This window comes from Apodemus sylvaticus, chromosome 23 (assembly GCF_947179515.1).
Source record: "Apodemus sylvaticus chromosome 23, mApoSyl1.1, whole genome shotgun sequence".
In the NCBI taxonomy this organism is placed as follows: Eukaryota; Metazoa; Chordata; class Mammalia; order Rodentia; family Muridae; genus Apodemus; species Apodemus sylvaticus.
The window spans coordinates 34,555,989-34,580,872 of NC_067494.1; the positions used below are offsets into that span (position 1 = coordinate 34,555,989).

Here is a 24,884-nt window from a genome sequence, read left to right on the forward strand (position 1 = left end):
CATGTATTTTTTTTTGTTGTTGTTGTTTTGGGGATTTGGTTTTTATGAGACAGAGTTTCTCTGTATAGCCCTGGCTGTACTAGAACTCACTCTATAGACCAGGCTGGCCTCGAACTTAGAAATCTGCCTACCTCTTCTTACCAGAGTGCTGGGATTACAGGCGTATGCCACCACTGCCCGGCTACCATGTATTATTTAAGCATTATTTAAATTTTTATTGTGTGTGTGTGTGTGCGCACGCGCGCGCGTGCGTCATGGCCCACATTTGGGGGATCTGTTCTCTCCCTAACTGTGTGGGATCCTGGGATTGAACTCAGATGGTCAGTCACCACTGTCTGCAAGTACAATTACAGAATGCCACTGATCCCAGATCTGCGTGCATTCTTATAGGAAGGTTTAAAATTATTTGGCTGTTTGCTTACATGTTCCTAATGTTTCCACATTCTCCTGGGTTCCCAATGGGTCTCCAAGGAGGGTTTGTTGCTGCCAGGAGATGGTGTGTCTTGGAAGCTATAGATTTCTCCTAACACAAGAAGCATTGCCGGAAAACACAAAGCAACAATGTTTCAAGGTGGTTTCTTTGGGCAGCCTAAGGGCTTATTTGGAAGGGAAAACTGGGGTTTAGTTCACCACATGTCATTTAGGAAATTGTTTTTCCCCTTGTCTGGTTTGTCCTTTGTTCGTTGGAGACTTTTTATGGTTAGGAAAAGAAAAAGCACTGAATTACTGTTTTGAGTCTCTAGGACACTCGTATTTTGGCTATCAGATTATTTTTGTTTCTTCTCTTAGCCGTGAGCTTCCTGCCTCAGTCAAGGACAGTCCAACTGCCCTTGCTCCACAAAAGCATTCACAAACTCCATCGCCCTCCCTCTGTTTGCCTTTGTGCACTCTAAGGGGTGAGAGCTTGCAAAGATGCGGTGGGGTGGGGGCTGGGGAGATGCGGGTGGGGGGAGGGGAGGGAAGGAGGAAGAGAGGAGGAGGAGAAGGAGGAGGAGGAGGAGGAGGAGGAGGAGGAGGAGGAGGAGGAGGAGGAGGAGGAGGAGGATACAGAGTTCAAGGGCATTTTCTGCTACACAGTGGGCTTGAAACTCGGCTACAGGAGCCCATGTCTCAAGAGAACTCCAAAAGCCAAGAAAACCAAACCAAACCCAACCCAACCCCCAGACCAAGAAGATAGCCACCACCGTGTGTTACACAAGTGCTGGTTGTGTAAAGATGAACACCCAAGTTTGGACCCTGCACCAATGTTTAAAAAAAAAAAAGCTAGGCACCAAGGTTTGTGTCTGTAACCCCTGGAGTGGGAGAACTTTACAGGTTCCAGACAGCCTAGCTAAATTGGTGTTTCTGGTTTAAGGAGAGACCTGTCCCCCAAACAATAGTAGAGGAGATTGATTAAGGAAGGCACATGACATAGACACTGGTCTCTACACACACACACAGCACACACACACACACACACACACACACATGGAGGGGAGAGAGAGAGAGAGAGAGAGAGAGAGTTAGAGAGAGAGAGAGAGAGAGAGAGAGAGAGAGAGAGAGAGAGAGAGAGAAGAAAACCAAACATGGAAGTTGTGCTAGTCTGGAGTCTCTGGGTGCTGGTGCAATGATAACTGAGACCGTAGTCACTTAAACTCCTTTTTATTTAATTGGTTTTTTTGAGACAGGGTTTCTCTGTATAGCCTTGGCTGTCCTGGAACTCACTCTAGACCAGGCTGGCCTTGAACTCAGAAATCCTCCTGCCTCGGTTTCCCAAGTGCTGGGATTAAAGGCGTGCACCACCACCTTCTGGCTCACTTAAACTCCTAAGCTTGCTTTCAGCTGTCTTTTCCTTAAGACATTTAGTACAAAAGTTCATCACCTTAAAATAGTTAAATCTAGGCTGGAGAGATGGCTCAGCAGTTAAGGGCGCTGATGGCTCTTCTGAAGGCCCTGAGTTCAAATCCCAGCAACCATGTGGTGGCTCACAACCATCTGTAATGGGATCTGACACCCTCTTCTGGTGTGTCTGAAGACAGCTGTGGTGTGCTTACATATAATAAATAAACCTTTAAAAATAGTTAAATCTATTTGAGACGGATTGGTAAAAGTATAAATCGTGTACATCATTGGGTGTCTGGCTGCATTTTGATAGACAAAGAGATAAAAGTTATTTGTGTTCCTTTATGAGCCTTGGACATTACCAAAGTTGCTACTGTTCCCTTTGAAAATCGTTTCTACTGTTGGCCATTTTCCTCCATTCTGTAGCAGTCATTAATAATTAAAAAATAAGTACCTTTTTTTTCTAGTGGGTGTCTTTCAGACCGCTAAAAATACTTTGCTTGCACATTCGTACCTTGAAAAAAAGTTATTATCTTGTTTATCATGTACTTTAAAAACTAAATGGGCTGGAGATTCTCATCTTTTGGGTGTACAACAGTTTGCTATATCGTGTTGTAATAAATATTATAGACCATAAACCTTGTGCGAAACTAGAAGGGCTAGGCAGCAGAGAGCACACACAGGAGTGACTGCCATTTTGTATATGCTCATTCATAAAGTGCACTTTGAACTCAATTTTTAATTATATGGTACAGAAAGTCAGCCATGACTATAGGCCTCTTCTTCTTCTTCTTCTTCTTCTTCTTCTTCTTCTTCTTCTTCTTCTTCTTCTTCTTCTTCTTCTTCTTCTTCTTCTTCTTCTTTTCTTCTTCTTCTCTTCTTCTTCCTCTTCCTCCTCTCCCTCTTCTCCCTCCTCCTCTTCTTCCTTCCCTTTCTCCCTCCCCCTCCCTTCCTCTCTCTTTCTTTCTCCTCTCTCTCTCCCCTCTCCCTCTTCCTTCCAACCTCTTCCCATCTTCATTACTACTTGCTTTGTAGAGATCTGCCAATATAATTTCTTTTGGGACCTTCTTCTGCTCAGTTTCAAGTGGTGTTTCAAGGACAGCCTCTACTCACAGGGTCATTGTAAAGAGTGAATGAATGGGGACAGTTCCTGCATCCGTGGATGCAGTGGTGTCTTATCATCCAACACTCCAGGAGTCATTCTTTTTTTAATCTTTTTTTTTTCTCGAGACAGGGTTTCTCTGTGTAGCTCTGGCTGTCCTGGAACTCACTCTGTAGACCAGGCTAGCCTTGAACTCAGAAATATGCCTGCCTCTGCCTCCCAGAGTGCCAAGAGTCATTCTTAAAGCACATGCCGAAAGGGGTTGGCACTTGTGTGTCTGCGACCATGGCTGCTGCTCATAGCATGATGTCTTGCAGAGCAGTCACATGAAGACTATCCTGGAAGAATTTCAGTATGTGTATTGAAATAGAGTTTATGTGAGCAATAACGAAGTAGCTCAAGAGAAGGTAATGTAAAATGGGGTGGCCACCTTTGAAGTCCCTGGCTTCATGCAGAACTGTCTACTGAAGTTTGTCTCTAGTTGCTAAGGTACAGATACTCAGACTGCTTTCTTAAGTCCTACACCCACAGCACTGCCCTCTTAGGCATAAATGAACCCCAGAGACCGACCGCAAGCAGAGGGAAAAGGCAGGAGGCTCAGGAGAGCTCTGATGTCACCACACCTTGATCAACTAGACCAGCTTGTAGCCAATGGGCCACGCATCTTAGGACAGTGATAACTGTGGCCCAACACATTTCAGGTCAATGCCATATTATAACATCAAAAAGATAGATGTCTGTGGACTGAAGGAGTGATTGGGGGGGGGGGCGGAGATGTGTTCTTCAAGACAATCCATGTGCTGTGATTTCAGGAAGAACCTTCCTGGTGAGGAGGAGATGGGCAGGAGTGTCTAAGAGCAGCTCTGGAAACGTGCGTGTGTGTGTGTGTGTGTGTGTGTGTGTGTGTGTGTGTGTGTGTGTGAGAGAGAGAGAGAGACAGAGAGACAGAGAGACAGAGAAAGACAGGAACACAGAGAGGTGGGGCAGGAAGAAAGAAAATGTGAGAGCAAGGGAGAGAGGAAGAAGGTGAGGGGGAGAGAGACAAATGGGGGAGGGGCAATTCCACAATGGAATCCCCTGTGGTAATTCAGTTGACTATTACCGTGTGCTGTAGTGCTGGAGCGAAGTGGAGATTCATTGTGGGTCCCCAGAGGAGAATGGACGGGACTTCAGAGCTTTTGTGTGTCCCAAGCTGTCAGTGATTTTCTTCTTTTCTATTTTTGTCCATTGGAGTCTAAGATAGCTAGGCACTGTAGTGGCAAGACTGGTCCTAGACACCGCCCCCAGGCCAGATAATTGGGCACATCGTGGACTAAATGACGAGTGAGTGAGCTTGTCTTTGCTTATGGAACCGAATTTCAAAACCGTCATTTTTTTTTTTTTTTTTTTTTTTGGAAAAGACTATGAGGCACCCTCACGACAATTTCATTCATTATCATAATAGTATCAGTAGCAGAATCAAATCTTATGTAGTTGCCTCTCTTAAACTAATATAAAATTGCTTCATGGCCTATCTGGGTGGTTTCAATCGTCCTCACGGGAGGATAAATGGATGGGCCCTAATTTCGCCACGGTGGATAGAATTTAAAAGAAATAAAGTGAAACTTGTTTAATACTTCCAGATAAAGTTGTGGGATTAAAAAAAGGGGGAGGGGGCTCTAGGAGGGCTTGATGGGGAGAAACCTCCTGAATGTCAGCGGTAACCTTTTTCCTTTTTTCAGCCTTGCTGAGAAGGCGAGATGAGAAAAGAACGGGGAGCATTTTAGCACACTGGATTCCCTTGTCATCTTTATCTCTTTACCTTCTTATAGACAGTAGCAGTCATCATACATTTCATTGAATGAATTAAACACAGAGGGAATGAGTAAAATAAAGTTGTAGAAATATGTTTGTATGCCTGTAAAGGAATTTGTATAATCTCAATGAAAAGGTGAAGAGAAAGAACAACAAATGGGCCACAACTTGTCTAGGACCACTCACAAGTCTTTATCTTGGCATTTACAACTGACCTAAGAAACAAATCTGTTTTGATGATGTATGTGACAAATACTAATCAAAGATGGGGAGGCCAGTGTCTGAGAAGAAATACTTACCAATAAATCATGGTAAGTAAGGTTTAATATCCCATCAGAATAACAGATATTAAATAGCACCTATGTCTAAATTTTTATAGTTCAACATTCTTAAGGATGTCACAGTCATTAATTTGTCAATTGTGGTCTCTGGTGGATGAAACAGGTCGCCCGGACTGCGGGGCTGGTGAATTTTAGCTATGTTTGTCCTTTAAAGAACTACTTAACAGAGGATGGAGGACACGAAGAAAACAAGGCCCTCGAAGTCAATATGGGCAAAGCACTGTGAACGCAGACTGAGGCGGCCTGCACGGAGCATGCGCAGGGCCTGCACGGAGCATGCGCAGGGCCTGCCCCGGTCTGCACAGGCCCGCACTGCGCCCTCTGCGCACGCGCAGTGGCTTCCGGTTTGGTGTTTCTCTGCGATTTCCGAGTGCGCGAAGAAGCGGGTCTCTGGTTCTTGTGCCTTCTCTTGGCCTCTTTCCCTCCTTTATGTCTTGTCAAGCTCCACTGTGTTAGTTTTGTTTTATCTCATTTGCTTTTATCACTCCTCAGAAGCTTGGTTGTTTCCTAATCAGAGACAGGAGGGGAGCGGATCCAGGGAGGCAGGAAGGAACTGGGAGGGGTGCAGGGAAACTGTAATCAGGATATATTACGAGAGAAAACAAATGCACGCTCAATAAAAGGAGGGAAAAAACTTATCAGAGAACATAAAAAGAACACACGCTTCTCGTGAAGGACCGGGAAAATATGGGAAATGGTAATAAAAACGAGAATAAAATCTAGCCTTGTGATGGAAAGATTCATAGAATTTCTTTCTTTCTTTTTTTTAATTGTTCACTTTACGTGTATGAAGCTGTCTTCAGACACACCAGAAGAGAGCATCAGATCCTGTACAGGTGGTTGTGAGCCACCATGTGGTTGCTGGGAATTGAACTCACGACCTCTGGAAGAGCAGTCAGTGCTCTTAACCGCTGAGCCATCTCTCGAGTCCACAGTATTTCTTTCCAGCATTTAAACACTTATATTTAATTTTACAAATGATATAAAACTAAACCATTGTGTTCTTGCCCCATGGTCAACAGTTCGTTACACGGAGCACATTGTACCGGTAGCCCCGGTTTTAACCACAATTCATTCTTGTGCATCCCAGGAACGCTTGAACATGTTAATAATACTTTTGGTACTGCTCTGCATTAGGTCAGGACCTGCTTAGACAAAGGGCTGTTTCTGAACTATTTCACCTGCCTCTCACTATCATATTCAGGGGGCACATTGCATTTTTATTAGAAGGAGGTAAAAATCAAGATAATTGCAGCACTTGCTAATCGTCATGCGCTTTTTGACTGAAAAATCATAGCCACTGGAGAACTTATTTTTCTAATACCATTTTTATTAAATGGTGGTACGCTAAGGTTGAAACCTGTCCTGAGGACACTTCTGCCCCTTGAGGCCTTGTGGGGGAAGTGCAGCTGTGCTGTTGCGGGTCAGTGGGGCCCTTCTGAATCCCAAGGGAGGTTGGCAGGCTGTGATCCTGCCCTAAGAGCGCCCCCTTCAGCCTCTTCTGTTCTCTCTGGAGCAGTGCTTAGCCACCTTGTGTCGTGACTGCAAACGCTGTCACTAATTGTCACCAAGTGTCCTGGAGCACTGTTTGGAATCTTGTGGTTCACACGCAGGCCACCCACGGCAACGTTTGTTGTCCAGTTCCGTGCTGTGTATGACTTTCGAGGCCATGATTATATCAAGCAACAATAGTTGGTGGTGGTCCAGTAGTCTCCGGCTGTCATTAGTGGTTTTACTGACGAGTCCTCTGAGGCCACTGGGACCTCTCTATGTGACCTCTCACATTCCTTTAAAAAAAAAAAAAGAGTGTTTTTTTTTTCTTCATGCACATCTTTCGTAAAGACCGTAGGGCCTGCAGGATTCACAGAGCTGTGTATAGCTGTCTGTCTATTTTAGTTGTTCTTATTGCAAAATGCCTGACAAAAGCAACTGATAAAGTTACCAGTACCCACACGGCAACTCTCAACCGTCTCCGGCCCCAGCTCCCAATAGCCTCTCTGGTCTTTTCAGGCATCGGGCAAACGTGGATATACACATAAAACCCGTGTGTATACATGGATAGACACATAAAAATGAACGAACGAATGAACAAACAAAAGCAAAAAGGGAAGCTGGTATGAGTTGGCCAGGCAGGCCAGGACTTCCTGCAAATGTCCACCATCCCGTTTCTCCCCTTACGAATTCTTTTTTTTTTTTTTTTTTTGGTTTTTTGGATTTGGTTTTTTCGAGACAGGGTTTCTCTGTGTAGCCCTGGCTGTCCTGGAACTCACTCTGTAGACCAGGGTGGCCTCGAACTCAGAAATCTGCCTGCCTCTGCCTCCCAGAGTGCTGGGATTACAGGCATGTGCTTACGCATTCTTTTAAGTCGCTTTCGTGACCTGAGAAAGATTCTGACATTGAGAAAAATGGCAAAGTGAATCACTAGGAAGGAGGAAACCGTTACATTTAAGTCACGTGATCTCTCTGTGAAGAAAGGAGATGAGAGAGCAGCCACATCTGTAGCTGCAGTTTTTTTTTTGTTGTTGTTGTTTCGTTTTTGTTTTTAAGATTTTTCTATTGTATGTAAGTACACTGTAGACACCAGAAGAGGGCGCCCAATCTCATTACAGATGGTTGCGAGCCACCGTATGGTTGCTGGGAACTGAACTCAGGACCTCCAGAAGAGCAGTTAGTGCTCTTACCGGTTGAGCCATTTCTCTAGTTCTCTCTCTGGCCACTTGCTCTGGCCTGCTCACTGTAGCTTCTTCAGACACCCCAGAAGAGGGCATCAGATCTCATTATGGATGGTTGTGGTAACCCCTGAGCCATCTCTCCAGCCCCCCAAAATGATTCTTTTATGAGTCTTTTTGTTCAGGGCAGGATTTGATTTAGACAGCATTTGAGTTAAGAAGGAGGAAACTTAAGATATTATTTTAATTTTGTGTGTGTGTGTGTGTGCTCACTCATGGTGAGCGCCCCATGTTCACACCATGGTTCTCTTGTGGAGGTCAAAGGTCAGCCTGGGATGCTGGACCCCATCTTCCACCTCCTGAGAAAGGATCTCTGTTGTCCATTGCTGTGCATACTTCAGGCTGGCCCGCCCGCCCTCCGGCCCGCGCTTCTGGACTCTTCTGTCTCCTCCCATCTCACTGCCACTGCAGGACTGCTGGGACAGACAGACTTCTGACCTCTGTGTGGGTCCCAGGGAACGCAAGTCTTCACAAAAGCCTGGCAAGTGCTTTATCCACAGCCATCTTTCTAGCTAAGAAAAGCCTCTAAGCTAGCAAACCTCGATTGCTTGCTTGTTTGTTCCTTTTTCTTTTGGTTGTTTTATTTTGTACTGTTCGAGATATGTAGCCCAGGCTGGCCTTGAAATTACTAGGTGGTCCACGGGGATCTTGAAGTCCTGATCCTCTTGCTTCTAACTCCCAAATGCTACTGGGGCTGACTATCTATCTTCCTTCCTTCCTTCCTCGTCCTCCTTCTCCTCCTCTTCCTCCTTCTCTCTCTCTTTCTCTCTGTCTCTGTCTCTCTCTCTCCTTTCTTCTATTGGAGGTCTAACCCAGGGCATCACTCATGTGCTCTGCTACTGAGCCTAGGCAAGCCATCTTATTTTTCTCACATAACATTGTAATATTTATTTGTCTTGTAAGATACAGGATTTTGCCGTACAGGTTGTACAGGTTGGCCTCACACTCTTGATCCCCTGCCTCAGCTTCTCAAGTTCCAGGATTATAGGTGTGGGCTATGGTATCAAGCTCCGAAGACCAATTTTTAAATGACTTATCTTTCTATGGTAGACATTCCTGGTGTGTGTGTGTGTGTGTGTGTGTGCACGTGCGCGAGTATGTGTGTGTGTTAGTGTATAAGTATGTGCGGGTGTGTGCATGTATGAGTGTGTGAGTGTATGTCTGTGTGTATACGTGTGTGCAGTGTGTATAAATGTATGAGTGTGTGTGAGTATATGTATGCGTGTGTGAGTGTATGTGTTTGAATATAGGTGTATAAGTGTGTGTGAGTGTATATCTGTGTGTTTGTGTGTATGAATATATACATGTGTGAGTGTATGTGTATGAGTGTGTGAGTATGCATGTGTGTGTGTGTGTATGTGTGCACCATTTCTTGGACTGCCTCCTGTTTCCCTTTGAACTTTTGCGAGCAAGACTGAAATGATTGAACACAGCACACATTCTTGGTCGTGCTTTCTGTGCATTTGGAATACAAAGGAAACTTCCAGCTGAGATCTTTGTGCAGCCTTGGATGATAGCCTGTTTAACACTTTTAATGCTTTGTCTTTGCGGGAAACTCTTCCAGGGAACTGCAGATCATCACCCAGAAGTCCCCGTTCCCCAGGAACAGCTGAACCGCTACCGGAATGTGGCTGAAAATGTTCAGAGCGAGCTCGCAGCCATGCTGGTCAAATTTGAATGTGCTCAGTCCGAGGTGAGATGCTGTTCATATTCACCACGCAGAAGCGCATCTTTGTAGCTTTTTATAGAGTGAAACAGGAAGTAAGAACGGGATTTCAATCCATTGACAAAGTTTAGACTTACCCTCTTTGTGTGCTTACCCCCTCTGACTCTATGCTGGCTTTTAGAATTTAGAGAAAGGCTGGATAAACCGGGAGACCTGAGAACTTTGGGTTAAAGTCACATTGACTGTGGGGGAAGTCTTTAATGTGGATTGCTTGTATTCCAGAGCTGGTAAGAAGGATTTCTGAATCCCTTTCCTGTGGGAGTTCTGATTGGCCAGCATATTCCAAGCCCTAGTATTATAGTGTAGTTTCTGAGCCCCTCTCAGTTCTTTCTGCTCCCAGTGCAGGGGCTGAGAGGGGTCTAGTTTGGCCCATGAGGCAACTAGCAGTTGACAAACTGGTTAACATGTGTGACTCTGCATGCATGCACACCCCCAGTTCCAAAGAACCATGTATGTGCGAAGATGGTCCTACAGAAGAGACCCAGCATTCCAAACCCAAATACACTCTAGCATTTTGATGCTATCAAAGCCAAGGAAGTCCAAGCCTTCCGCTTGCATAATTTCCCTTTGCCACCACATTTCCCCCAGGAATCTGAATATCATTTTCTCTTTACCAACTGTAATTATTGGTCTAGAAGGCCAATGGGAGAAATACCACGCTATCCTGAACATCTGGATTTGCTTGAGAAACAGTTGTGGCCATGAAAGCACAAACACTGTGGTTTGGAGGGTCCCCAAATCACTGTAAATCAGTACTAAATGCAGCAATACTGATAGAGTAAGTGGGTTCCCATTGTAAAATATTTTATTGCTTTTTGTAATATCCGCCACAAATGTTTCCCGAGTGGCACGAAATCGACTCAACATGCTGCTCATTTTTATTTTATTTTTTTGTCTGTGTACTCGCCATTAAATTCAAGTTCTCTCACACGTTATATACAATGATTACTCTTTCATGGGGTTAGAACCCAGCTGCCAGCTGACTTTTGAAAAGGATAAACTATGATATTAGTCAGGAAACTATGCAGGCATAATTTTCAATTTGGCAATGCAGATTCAAATCCAAGAAAGAGAAAAGAAAACTGGATGAGGTCAGGAATAAAATGGCGAGACATTACCGTATTGGCTCTTTTGGTGCACACTCCCAATGGCACGCACGTTGTTAAATCCCTTTGTTCCCCCCCCACCTCCCCCGACCCCCAATCTCTCTGCCCTTTAGCTTCGAGAACTCCGCTCCAGGATGCTGTCTAAAGAAGCTTGCTGTCAGGAGCTGAAGGCGGAAATGGAGAGCTATAAAGAAAACAGTGCCAGAAAAGCGTCTCTCCTCCTCTCTCTGAGGGGCAGAATACAGGAGCTCCAAGAAGAATCAGCAGCATTTGCTGCTTCCAAAATCAGAGCAGAGGCCTCTGCTCACGCCATGATGAAGGAGAACCGGGAACTAACGAAGAAAGTTCTAGACCTGGATGAGAAATTACAGTAAGAAAGTTGGAAACACTTCCTAGTTTGTCAGTGGCTATACTAGCTTCGGATCTCAGCCTGCATCTTGAGTGATCTCTGAATGATTTATATGACTTTCCCTTTAAACTCAAGCTGAAAAAACAATTATAGACCTCAAATATCACTGTAGTCTTGGAAACTTGCTCAAGTTAGAGTGTTATTAAGTATGTTAACCAGCACAGTGTTGTCTTATGTAAGCATAGAACCTTGCCGGTGGCTGCAAAAACTTATTGCAGGTGTAGTTGTGAGATTTTCCCAAAGCAGATGTTTAACTCCAGAGCAACAGAGATGCCCACAGAAAGAGTGTATTTAGAGGCTAGCTAAAAAGTTCAAGGAAGTAAAACTACTTTGAATTTTCCTCCTTAGGTTTTACTGGCATTTTATACAGAGAACGCACGAAGACTGTTCTGCCTCCGCCTCTTGAGTGTTAGGATAACAGTTATGCTGTACCATGGCCAGCTTTAACTATCACTATTAATGAAGTAGTTCATACTATTTTTATGTATTCCATCTTAAAATTGAACCACCACCCCCAGCTCCTGTCCTCTTCCACCTACAGAAAAACTTCTTGTTTGTTTGCTTGATTTTAAGACAGGCTGTCTGTCTTAGCTAGGGAGTTAGCTTAGCTTAGCAGTTCACTGCTGTGAACTGATCCCATGACCAAGAAAATTCTTTGAAAGGATAACATTTAATCGGGGCTGGCTTACAGGTTCAGAGGCTTATTCCATTTTTTAAAAAAGATTTATTTATGTATTTTATGTATTTTATGAGTACACTGTAGCTGTGAAGGTTGTGAGCCTTCACGTGGTTGCTGGGAATTGAATTTAGGACCTCTGTGCGCTCAGGTTGCCCCTGCTCGCTCTGGTTAACCTTGCTCACTCAGGCCCAAAGATTTATTTATTATTATCAATAAGTACACTGTAGCTGTCTTAAGACACACCAGATTAAGGCATCAGATCTCATTATACATGGTTGTGGGCCCCCATGTGGGTGCTGGGATTTGAACTCAGGACCTTCGGAAGAGCAGTCAGTGCTTTTAACTGCTGAGCCATTTCTCCAGCCTGGCGAGGTTTAGTCCAAGGTGGGATCATGGCAGGGTCCAGGCAGATGTGGGGCTGGAGGAGCTGACTAAAGGCAGACAGGAAGAGACTGACTTCCAGGCACTAGGAGGAGGGTCTCTCAAAGCCCACCCTCACAGTGACACACTTCCTCCATCAAGGACACACCCACTCCAACAAGGCCACAGCTCCTAATAGTGCCACTCCCTGGGTCAAGCCTATTCAAACCACCACACTCTCCCTGTGCAGCGTAGGCTGCTGTTGAGCTTTCATCCTCCCCTTTCTTCCTGAGAGTTGGAATTCCAGAGTTCTTAGATGTCTTTGTGAACCTGTCTTTAGTTGTTTGGTAAGATCACCAGTGATCAAACAGGGCTGGGAGGTCTCCACAGCATCAGCTACAGCCCATCTGTGAACCACTTTCTTCTCTTGGCTTCCAGAACACTACATACAACTAGTTTATCTCCTCCTTTTTTTTTTTCTTCTTGGCTTCCAAATATTGAGGTGTCTCCTTCTTATTCTGTGCTTTTTAATCTCCTGTTTTTTTTAAGTACCATCTAAATGCTAGAGATGTGATGACTCTGTATCCAGCTTGAATCTCTACTCACAACACAAGGCACATACATCTGGGCATCTTCACACACTTAAAATGCCCAGCAGACATTTTAAACCTTATGTGTCCCGAGGTTTCCACCATATCTTTCTGTGGGTCTGTGTTCTGAGGGGGTAGTGGTTCATTTGGTAATAAGTTCATTCTTGTAACTGCCAGGTGAAATATCTTGGAATCATCCAGGGTTCTCCTTTTCTTTAATATTCTTCTCCATTTAGCAAATGCAACCACAGATATTTTCAAGTAGAACTAAATAATGACCATTTCTCATTTGTGACCCCAATAACACTATCATCTTTCATCTGGATTTATTGCAGTAAGTATATACTACTCGAGGACCCCACTCCTGGTACCAGTTTATTCTTAGAGTAATTTAAGGTGCTATTAGTATAATAGATCAGCTGGTTTAGTCAATGTAAATTTGTTACTCATAGTTCTGGAGGTAGAGAGTTCAAGATTAAGGTGTTACTGATTCATTTCCTAGCAGGGATTCACTACTGGTTGGAAGATGAACTTGTTTTTGTTTTCTTCCATGGTAGAGAGAGAAATAGACAGCCTCTTTTTTTTTTCTTATTCTTCTTATTCACAGGGATTCACATTCATGACTTAATAATTACCTCTGGGAAGCCTCAAGCACATACATTATCTTAATGGAGGCTCCTGATTCAACATATGGGGACACAGAAATACCTAGCTCACAAATGATTTTCTTTCTTCTGTCAGTGTACACTCCCAGCCTGAGTGATCCTGTTAATGTACAAACTAGTTTGCATCAGTTCTCAGCTTAGAGACCCCAGTGATTTCTTTTCTTACTTAGGGTAAAGACCTAGTGTGTTTACAGCCCCAAAGGCCCATACTAACCTCCCAATGTTTTTCTCTCCTTCATTCTTGCTGTTCCAGCCCACTGGATTCTTTGCTGCTTCTTGAACTGGACAGACATGATCCTACCTCAGGGCCTTTGCAACTGCTCATCCCTTTGATGTCCAAACTCTTCCCCAGATAGCATGACTACGTCTGATCTAGGCACTCACTCCAACGGATCCTCCCATTGAGCCCTCTGATGAGTGCCATGTCTGAAAACTTACCCCCTTTTCTGTTTGATCATTTTCCTCTAGTCTTTACATAATAATACTGTATATTTTGCATAGATTAATATTTGGATCAGTCTGTCTTTCCAACTAGAACATATATTTCACAGAGAAAGGATTTTTCTCTCATGTTCACTTCTGAGGCTTTCACATCCTTGATAGGATCCGATGCATAATTGTGTTCATTAATTGTCTACTAGATAAATACAAAATACAAATGTCATATTGTAAAAATACCTTTATAATACAGAAAGAATTAAAAATTTAGAGAAATTAAACATTACTCAAAATCTTTTTTATAGAAAATCTTAATAATAAACATTTCTTGAATAGGCTTTTAGACAATTTTGCTCAAAGAGCACTATATAATATACTGCTTTTACTAGTACATTGTTGCTGTTTTAGAAAAAGTCATTTAGTTTATCACCTTAATGACCATAGGTATTCCATTTCCAAACTAGCTTCATTGGGCACTGGAGAGATGGGTCAACAGTTATGAGCACTTCCAACTCTTGCAGGGGAGCAGGTTTGACTCCCAGCCCCCGAATGCAAGCTCACAATGGTCTCTTTATAAGTCCAGTTCCAGGGGACCCTCTTCTGGCATCCATGGAACCAAGCATACATATGGTGCACATAATATATGTAGACATTCATGCACATAAAATATAAATAAGTAAGTAAATAAATAAATCTTTAAGAGCTTAATTTATTCAAACCAGTTCCTCGGCTCTTTCCTGTAAATACTTAGATTAGTTTCATTATAACATTTACTACAAAGCAATCTGAACAGTGCATTTGCAGACACCTATATTTTTATAGTTATGTGATCATTTCCTTAGGGTGGATTCTTGGAGCTTTGTTAGGTCAGTCGGGAAGCCAATAGCTGTGGACATAGCTTGGGGACCTTTGTGATAGAGCCATGATGCTGAAATCTGTGGCTAAAGAGTGAAGCCACGTAGGCAGATCTGTCAGAGCCATGCAGTGCGTTGTGCTTTTTGTGTATGCAGAAACTACAGCTAGATCGGCACTAGCCATTTATTAACGCACTTTCCTAAATGGAAATATGATATGCTTTTGAGTAATGCAATTACACGCTTTGTTAATCATTGAATAGAGTCAAAAAATTTCACAGTAAACACTTAACGTGGGAAAAAGAAAGCAATAATCACGATTATTGTCTAGAATACTGAAAAATGATTCCAAATTACTGAGATGTTCTAATTTGTCTTAAAAGTGTGTCTGTGGTTTTTTTTTTTTTTTTTGATGATATCTTTCTAAACATTTAAAGCATTGGGAATTCACTGCGCTATTTCAACAAACCCATTGGAGATTGTGTATCTGACATCTCCTTGACTTGTCCATTTCTATACATTGCTAATAATCTGAAGAGTCTCTCTGTGTGGCTTCTCACAGTGCCTTTTGCTTGTGCTTGAAAGTTTTGTCTCCAAAGTAGAGTTTCCCTGATCCAGACAGTATGTCAGGATGTATATATGTATGTATGTGTGTATGCATGTATGCATGCATGTACGTCTGTAGGTCCACATGCATATGTGTCTGTCATTTATACCATGCCATGAACTAGGACCTTATTGATCACCACATAATGTCTAAAATGGAAATGGAGCTCGGTTCTGTAGCATCCGCAGGGTGTCATTTTCCTCCCCTTGGAGGCCGCAGCAGAGGCCTTGGGGCTTGTGGGCTGTGACTACACATGTGTCACCTATGTGCTTACCTTCACGTCTATAGATCAGATGCAAACGGAAGGCAAAGGCTCCTTCCTCCTCTTTTGTTACTAGGCCCACGCACCACGAAGACTTTTACCGTCTGCAGAGTGTAGGGGCCCTGAAGTTGGTGACATCCCTCATTTCCTGGCAGGGCTTAGCAGTCAATCGTTTGCACAGGGACACGATGATGTATTGAAAGTGAACATTATTCCCCATGGAGAACTTTAGACCTGACTCGTTTTGATGACTGATGTCTCCTATGGTGCTAATCTTGATGTCTTTGTTATTTGGCTGATAGAAACTGTTCAAAGGAAAGTGAGGAGTCTAAGAAACAAGGCTCAGAGCATCTCCGGAGGCACGAGGAATTTCGGGCTCAGCTCTGCGATTGCTTGAGTCTAGACCAGAAGCATGAGGAGGCATCGGACGAAGATTTAATTTTAAAGGTATTTGCACACAGGGTAAAGGCACTCTAAACATGGGGTCATCCTGGCATGCGATATGAAAGGAAGTGCTATGGTTGAATCTAGGGGTGACAGGAGACCAGGATTAGCCCAAAGGTTGTGTGTTACGGTTTCTATTGCTGCAACGAAAAACACTGGGACCAAAAAGTAGGCTGGGGAGGAAAGGGTTAATTCAGCTTCCATTTCCAGATTATAGTCCATCATTGGAGGAAGTCAGGACAGGAACTCAAGCAGGGCAGGAACCTGGAGGCAGGAGCTGAGGCAGAGGCCACGGAGGGGTGTTGCTTACTGGCTTGCTTCCGTGTGACCTGCTCAGCCTGCTTTCTTATAGAACCCAGGACCTTTCTTATAGAAGCCTAGGGATGACACCACCTACTGGGCCGGGCTGGTACTGTCCCCTTTGATCACTAACTGAGAAAATATCTTACAGTTGGATCTCATGGAGGCATTTCCTAAGCTGAGACCCCTTCTTCTCTGATGACTCTAGCTTGTGTCAAGTTAAAGCAAAACCAGCCTGTTTAGGTAACATTAATTAATTAATGGTGCAGGACAGAATAGACCACAACTCTTCTATAAGCTTCAATTCTAGGATCATTTACATTATTTGATTATTTGCATTATTTGATCATTTGCATTATTTGAGATTAATTAGTGTCTAAAAGGGACTATGTGATCTAAAATACATTTAGATATTCAAATACAATTATCTCATGATATGTTTGTGCGTGGATTTTTTTCTTTTAGTTAAAATGCATACACAAAATCAGTTACATAAAACATCAGTGTTTTAGTTTCCATTAATATTTTTAAATGAACATATGCAGCATTAGATCTAATTATGCATTTTCAAATAAAACGATTTGTTGATTATCCTTCCTTCTGTTGTCACCCACATTCCCATCATACCTTGTGTCATTCAAAGTCGGGATCAGGGGTAGAGGACACGCGTGGTGTAGACATTTTAATTCCCAATCCATGATATTCCAAGACACACATAGCCTTTATATTTACAATAAGCCTTAAACAGCACAAGAGCTGGGCAGATATCTACCTTCTATGCTATTAGAATCTATGTTCTATCGATGTCCCTGAGTTATCACTTACTGTGTTTCATCTGGGCCGCTCTTGTCTCCAATTGGCCAGCCCTCAGGGCCACGTTTCCATGACTCACTGACCCACGGCGGCTTCTCTTCCTTCCCTTCCTTTCTTCTCCACCTGGTCTCTCCTCAGTCCTCTCTCTCCTCCACCCCCAACCAGGTAACTGCAGACCCACCTACCTCCAATCCCTCCAGTAATTGGCTGTATCCAAATTTCTTTAGCCAATAGTTTTAAATCATGGAACAAGATTTGTACAACAGACGCTCATAAATGTGAAAATTCACTCGTAGGCCCAGACCTTCCTTTCCAGTACAGAATTTAGTATTACAATACAAACCTCAACACACACACACACACACACACACACACACACACAGGAAGGGGAAAGATGAAGGCTCTGGGCTGCACCTTCCTTACTGTCCAGGCTGCTGCCCTCTTGAAGTACACTTAGTAAAATACTCCCTGCAACTCTGCCCAAAAATGTGTCACTTTGGGCATCCTTAGTGAATCAAAAAAAAAAAAAAAAAAAAAAAAAAACAAAAAAAAAAACAAAAAAAAAAAACAAAAAAAAAACGAGACTTAGTTCTAAAGCACTTTTAACCTTTACATTAGAACTCCTTAAGATCTCATTCGTGGCTGATCGCTATTAAGGGCGGACACCAATGATTCTAATGTGATACTTGGCTTGGTAACAGTGATCCATTCAGGTCCTTCCTGCTCTGCTCATTCATAAACATCCTGTGTCCTTGTTTCCTGACAGATATTCATACAGTTTTTAATTAATTAATTAATTTTTTATTGATTAAGTTTCTTTACATCCTGATCAGAGCTTCCCCTCTGTCCTCTCCCCCCAGTCTGTCCCTCTCCCCTCTCCTCCTCCCATTCCCCCTTCCTCCCTCTCCCCATCCTCTCCCTCCTCCCATTCTCCTCAGAAAAGGGGAAACCTCCTGTGGATATCAGCCAGCCTGGCATATCACATCGCAGTGCAACTAGACAACTAGGTGTATCATCTCTTACTGAAGCTAGACGAGGCAGCCCAATAGGAGGAAGGGGTCCCAAAGGCAGGCAATGGAGTCAGACACAGCTCTGCTGTTAGGAGTCCTACTTGAAGGCTAAGTTGTAGAACTGTAGTATATGCACAGGGGCCTAGCTCAGTGGCATGCAGGCTCCCTGGCCAACAGTTCAATCTCTGTAGCTCCCCCCTGGGCCCAGGTTAGTTGATTCTGTAGGTTTTCTTGTAGTGCCCTTGACCCCTCTGGTTCCTACAATCCTTCCTCCCATAAGGGAGCATCATTTTTTTAAAATTATTTTTAATTATGTGTATGTGTGTGCACATCTGTGTTGGGGTGTGTGTGCACATGCCCTTGGAGGCCAGAAGGTGTCAAATTCCCTGGAACTGGAGTCACAGGTAGTTGTGAACTGTTTGACGTGGTTTCCGGGAACCAAACCTGGGTCCTCTGGAAGGTCTGTATGTACTTGTAAGTATTAATCCTTTTCTACACTCTCTCCCTTTTAGACAGGGCTCTCACTATGTCCTCTGGTTGGCCTGGAGCTCTCTGTGTAGACTAGATGGCCTTGAACTCAGAGAGGTCTACCTGCTTGTGCCTCCTGAGTTCTGGGATTTAAGCCATGCATCATTATACCTAGCCAGGAAGCACTCATAATCATCTCTTGGCTATTCAAGCATCCATTTCTCCATCATCTAATGAGTGTATTACATGCTGGGCACTGCTCTGAGGATGTGGCAGTGGATGGCGTAAGACTAATCAGTGTACTGATGAGAACTGTCAACTCTCTGTTATGAGGTCGGAATGGGGCAGAGGTGGGTAACTTCAATGCTATCCTATCTGGTGAAAGGTTCTGTGAAGAAAATCACCTTGTGAGGTAGGGGGAGGGAGCGTCAGATATCAGAGGTATAGGAAGCTGGTTTAGGCAGACTGACGAAAGGGCCACTACCTCAGAGCTGGACTTACGAGGATGCTAGGAAGTGAACATGAGGACGGGAGGAAGTATTCACAGAACTGAACTGTGAAATGTGCGGGCGCTGAGAGACTGACCACTTCCACAGGTGGTCAAACCATGAATGCTGACCACACTACCTGCAGGTTCAAGTCCTGCTACAGCACTGTCAGGGCTCTATAGAGTGGGCTTATCTATAGGCCAGTAACTTTTACAAATGCATTTAGTAAACATTTTAAAATGCACATCACAGAAAGCAAAAACTCCCATGTATGCTAATGCCCGAGACAGCCACTTTTAGCCTGCTCCTAGCATGCTGACAATTACTTAGAAAGATATTCGTAAAAGCAACTAACTGTTCAGTTTTCTCTGCAGTGACCCTCATGCCAGCACCTGGCACACAGTAGGTGCAATTGGAGGTGGGCTGAGGGCAGCTTGGTCTGAAGCCTTTGATGTCCCCTCAGCCTACCATGTCATCTTCAGCACACTGCAGTCAGGGCTCACCCAAGCTTACACACCTCCTGTCAGCCTTGCCTTGTGGCCTTTCGAATAAATTTAATTTGATTGTGGAATCTGCAAATAATGGCCTTTGGCGGCTGCGTTTGAAAATGTGAGCCTATCTGTTGTTTTTATTGTTTAGTCAGATCAAAACCTCATTAGGCTATAGACTGTGAGCTGTTTGGAGAAAATGGATGGAATTGTCTATTTAATTTTTTTCCCCCTTCATTTTACCACAGCTGTAATTTTTTTTTTCTCTTCAGCTCAGAGATCTGTGCAAGGAAAACACATTCCTGAAAGGACAAGTCACTACTCTTGAAGAGACCGTAAGTGTCCATGAGATGGAGGCAAAGGCTAACAGAGAAACCATCATGAGGCTGGCGGCGGAAGTCAGCAGGGAGCAGACAAAAGCTGCCTCCTGGGCGGAGGAGAAGGACAAGTTGAATCAGGTGCGTGCGTGCATGCGTGCGTGCTGAAGGTTGGTCCTCTGCACCCTGCAAACAGAGCAGAAATGCAGGAGCAGGTGTGCTGAGCCCCCTGAAGAGATGGGCTACAGTTTCAAAGACTGCTCTCAGTGAACGGGTGGGGCCGTTGTGTGGGGCACGCGACCAAAGTAAGACACGTGATATTTGATATGTGCTTTTTATACATAACTAAATATGTATGTGTAGCCCAGGCTGTCCTGGAATTTACTCTGTAGACCAGGCTGGCCTCAAACTCAGAGATTTACTTGTCTCTGTGTCCCAGGTGCTGGGATTAACGGTATGTGTCACCACCATCCAGCTAGACATATATTTCTAATTGTACAAAAATTTTTGAATATGTAAGTAAAAAGTTTAAAAGAGCCGGGCGGTGGTGGTGCACGCCTGTAATCCCAGCACTTGGGAGGCAGAGGCAGGCGGATTTCTGAGTTCGAGGCCAGCCTGGTCTACAGAGTGAGTTCCAGGACAGCCAGGGCTACACAGAGAAACCCTGTCTCGAAAAAACAAATCCAAAAAAAAAAAAGTTTAAAAGACACGAAATTCTTATTGTACAACGGATATAAACTGGCGATTCTTCCCCCTCTTCCCTCTCCCTAGACATCTCCTTCTCCTCTGGGGAAACTTCTTATAACTTCTTTTTTTATTTAATTAATTTGTGTGTGCGTGTGTGTGTGTGTGTGTGTGTGTGTGTGTGTATGTGTGTTTGGGTGGTGTGCACACATGCACGTGGCACACGCCTGCCTGTGTTGCACAGCTGGAGGTCAGAGGTTGGCAATGGTGCTTGCACTTGTGCACCTGCGCGCCTGCCTGCGTACACACACGGGGAGGTCAGAGAGTGGGTGCTTTTCTCCCATTTCTCTCCCCCTCCGTGTTTGAGACAGGGTGTCCCACCAATCCAGGAGCTTACTAACTAGCCACACTGTGTGGCCAGAAGTCATTCAGAATCCTGTTTTCACCTCTGGGATTATAGTGGTATTTCTCTGTCTCTCTGTATCTGTCTTTGTCTCTGTCTCTCTCTCCCTGTCCCCCTTTCTCTGTCTGTCTGTCTATCTGTCTGTCTGTTTCTATCCCTCCTTCCACTTCCCTCCCTGTCACTTTCCCTCTTTCTCTCTCCCAACTCCCCTGTGCACTTGGCATTTTGCACAGATCTTGGGATCCAAATATAAATATTCATGGCTATGCAGAAGCAGTCTGAGCAATCCTAGCCTTAAAAAAACAACACATGTAAAAATATTGATCTTGCTGGAATAGTCAGTGTATATGTGTATATCATATACATATGTATATACAGATACAATATATAATAATATGCCATCTATATATTATTTATTTATTTACTTATTTATTGGTTTTTTGGATTTGTTTTTTTCGAGACAGGGTTTCTCTGTGTAGCCCTGGCTGTCCTGGAACTCACTCTGTAGACCAGGCTGACCTTGAACTCAGAAATCTACCTGCCTCTGCCTTCCAAGTGCTGGGATTATGGGTGTGCGGCACCACCGCCTGGTTTATATATTTATTTTTGATAAAATGACAATATACTATATGCTGTTATCAATAAGGCAGTTGTGAAGAATTTATCAGTCGCTCTTCTGTTGCTGTGATAGAACACCCTACCAAAAGGTAATTTTGCAGGGAAAGCATTTATTTTGGCTTACAGTTCCAGATGGGATAGAGTCCAGGATGGCAGAGAGAAGGAGTATGATGCCCCCTGGTGGTCAGGAGGAAGACTGGTCCTATTTTATCCACACACAGGAAGCAGAAAGAGAGGAAATAGGAAGTAGGGCCAGCTATAAAACCTCAAATCTCACCCCCCAGTGACACACTTCCTCCAGGAGGGCTTTATAATCTTCCCAAAACAGTACCAGCAACTGGAGACCAAGTGTGGAAATGGAGGAGCCTATGAGGGTCATTTCTCATGTAAACAATCCTATGTACCTTTTCCCATGTCAACTGTCATATAAAGCCACATCTTAGAAGACTGGATGAATCCAAGTGTGTGGACACAGTAATTCCGAGAGGTGTCAACCTAAGGACATGACTCATAATTATAAACTTCTATTTAGAATACGAACAGCCTGATCTTTTCCAACTAGCTAGCACTTGTTTGAATGGGAGACTAAACGCTATATTCAACACTGTATAAACTTTTAATGTGTTTTAAATTGTGTGGCGGAGAAACCCATGACTGGATTAATCACAACTATTGCCTTTCAAAAGCTAAAGGAAGCGGATGCAGTCAGTCAGGGAAAATGCTGTGGTTCTAGTCACAGACGGGGCCTTTCTGATTAGGCGGTGACTGAGTGTCCAGAGCGGCTCCGTGATAGGAGGCGGCCTTCCTTATCCACAGCGACATCGCTGGGCCCCACAGTAACCCACAGGAGTGATAGTTTCTAATTATGTCCAGCTCTCCGCATGAACAGGGAACTTACTGTTAGTTTCCCTTCTCCACCTCCCCTCCCCCTGCCTCCCACACCCCCATAAAAGCAAACGCTGTCACTGTCGCCAGCATCTTGCCGTGGATAGCCTCTGCTGCCTCAGCCTGATGCCACAGGCTTGGCTGGGAATCCAGCAGAGTGAGTCCAGCATGCGCAGGGCCTTGGGTTCAATTCTCAGTAGCGCCAAAATATAAGAACATAAAAATTAAAAACAAAAAACAAAAACAAAAAAAAACCAAACACCCACCAAAACCTAGAGTTGCTGGCTTAAACAAGAGTAAACCGGAAGTGTGGAGTCAGGTGCCGGCATGGCTGAGGTCCTTTTCCTGACTTATAAATGTCATCTTTCTGATGTGCCTCACCTGACAGAGGGAGAGGAAAGTGGAGTGGGAGGGGGATGATGCAAGGTGGAGGGAAGGAGAGAGGGAGAAAGAGAGAGACAGAAACAGAGAGACAGAGACAGAGAGACAGAGACAGAGACAGAGGGACAGAGACACAGAGACACAGAGACAGAGAGACAGAGACAGAGAGAGACAGGGAGAAACAGAGACAGACAGAGACAGACAGAGACAGAGACAGAGAGAGACAGAGAGACAGAGAGAGACAGAGACAGAGAGACAGAGAGAGACAGAGAGACAGAGAGAGACAGAGACAGAGAGAGCGAGCAGTGGGAGGGAGGGAGAGTGATAGGTAGATAGATAGATAGGTAGATAGATAGATAGGTAGATAGGTAGATAGATAGCTTGGTTGATAGATATTGGTTGATTGTATTTGCTATGTGGCTCCAGGTTGACCTCAGATGCATAGCAATCCTCCTGCCTCAGCTTTCCAAAGGCTGGGATTACAGGCACATGCCACTATACTGCCCTGGTCTCTTTAGTGTGTGTGTGTATACATATATATACACACACATATATACGTATACATATGTGTGTGTGTGTATATATATATATATATATATATATATATATATATATATATAATTTCTGTAGTTACCTGAGATAGCTGTGTGTAGCTGTGTGGTAACAATTATGAGGTCATTCCTTGTGGTGCTGGGCATTGAACCTGGGTCCCTCTGCACGTTAGGCAAGAGTTCTTCCATGAAGCTGTACTCTTGTCTTTGTTCCTCGGGACTGTCTTTGTTTTTTCACTGGATCTTGCCTGGATTAACGAGCCCCTCAGAAGTGGTAAAGTGACTATTTATATGCTTAGACTCCTACCTAAATCAGCTACTCTTTCTCTCCCACTCTCTCTCTTTCTCCCCTTCTCTCCATCCCTCTCTCGCTTGCTATCTTTTCTTAAAGGACCCACAATCCAGGATAAATCTATGGATACACAAGTGCTCAGCTGCCACAACTCTATTAAAAACCGTTTCTTTTTCATTCGTACACATCCATTTTCGTTGTTTTGCTGTCTAATAGTCCACTTATTTTCTTGGTGTTTTAAATTCTTTGAGCTTTTTGCATCTGCTTTGAGGCGGCCTGTGACCCTGCCCTGCGGCCCTGCCCTGCGACCCTGCGACCCTGCCCTGCGACCCTGCCCTGCTTCCTTGCCTTCAGGACAGAGGCACTATCCCAGGCTCCCTTGCAGCTTGCGGGTTGCCGGTCCAAACCGCTCAGTTCCCTAGAGAGTAGAGGTAGTGCTGAGGGACCACGCTTTAGCCTGGAGGTGTGTTCACTTCCGGTATCCTCACCACTCTGCCGGAGATGGTGCTAACTGCTCGGTGAGGTTGTGTGATTGATTCAAGCTTATCCGGTTACCATGTTGCAAGGCCGGGACCTGAACCCACATCACCACACACTCTGCCTCTTATCAATCATCCCCTTAGTGTGATGCTCACAGCATCTTAGGGGGGTGTAGGCAGGGATTACTTATTAGTGGAAGAACACTTATAAACAGCCATGAAATTTCCTTGATGGGTTTTAACTTTCAAAAAACATCTCTGGATACTAGTAGGAAATTACTGAGAAAGCATGTTGTAATAGGACATGAAAAGAGGAAAAAAACCAAATTTTTTTTCTTATATAAGTGTCTCTGCTTGGGAGTAACTCTGGAAACTCATCCACTTTGGCTCTAGGCTCCTGCCAACATCATAAAAATTGTAAAATAAAAATTTGGGCAATGAAAATCTGAGGTCTTTAATAAAGTGCTCATTCATAGAACTATTTATTACTCTGATGATTTACGATCAAAAAAATACTGTCAAGTGCTTTTCCTGACATATTGATAGCCTCAGAAAGAGCCTTTGGGCTGCTTTCCAAAGCTCTACTTTTGAGGTAGGAAACTCTGTTTTTATTAAAGTCCAGATGTATGTAAGAGGTGGAAGTAGTCACACAGCTCGGGTGCCTATGTCTACAAAATTTGGCTTTATTGCTTTGCTTAAATTTAAGGGTCAAGTCAAGAATTCTGTTTCAAAATTCCAGAGGCAGAGTCAGGAGGGTCTCTGAATTAGAGTTCGGCCTGG

At 43.9% G+C, this 24,884-nt stretch overlaps 1 protein-coding gene across 1 annotated transcript in view; it reads left to right on the top strand.

The window, feature by feature from the left end:
- Ccdc170 (coiled-coil domain containing 170) overlaps nucleotides 1-24,884 on the top strand; it is a 75,575-nt gene that overhangs the window by 8,281 nt on the left and 42,410 nt on the right. Inside the window, exons 2-5 of the mRNA XM_052169503.1 lie at nucleotides 9,352-9,480; nucleotides 10,733-10,989; nucleotides 15,786-15,930; nucleotides 19,767-19,952. Coding sequence (XP_052025463.1) covers nucleotides 9,352-9,480; nucleotides 10,733-10,989; nucleotides 15,786-15,930; nucleotides 19,767-19,952 — 717 coding nt within the window. The remainder of the gene's footprint in view (nucleotides 1-9,351; nucleotides 9,481-10,732; nucleotides 10,990-15,785; nucleotides 15,931-19,766; nucleotides 19,953-24,884) is intronic.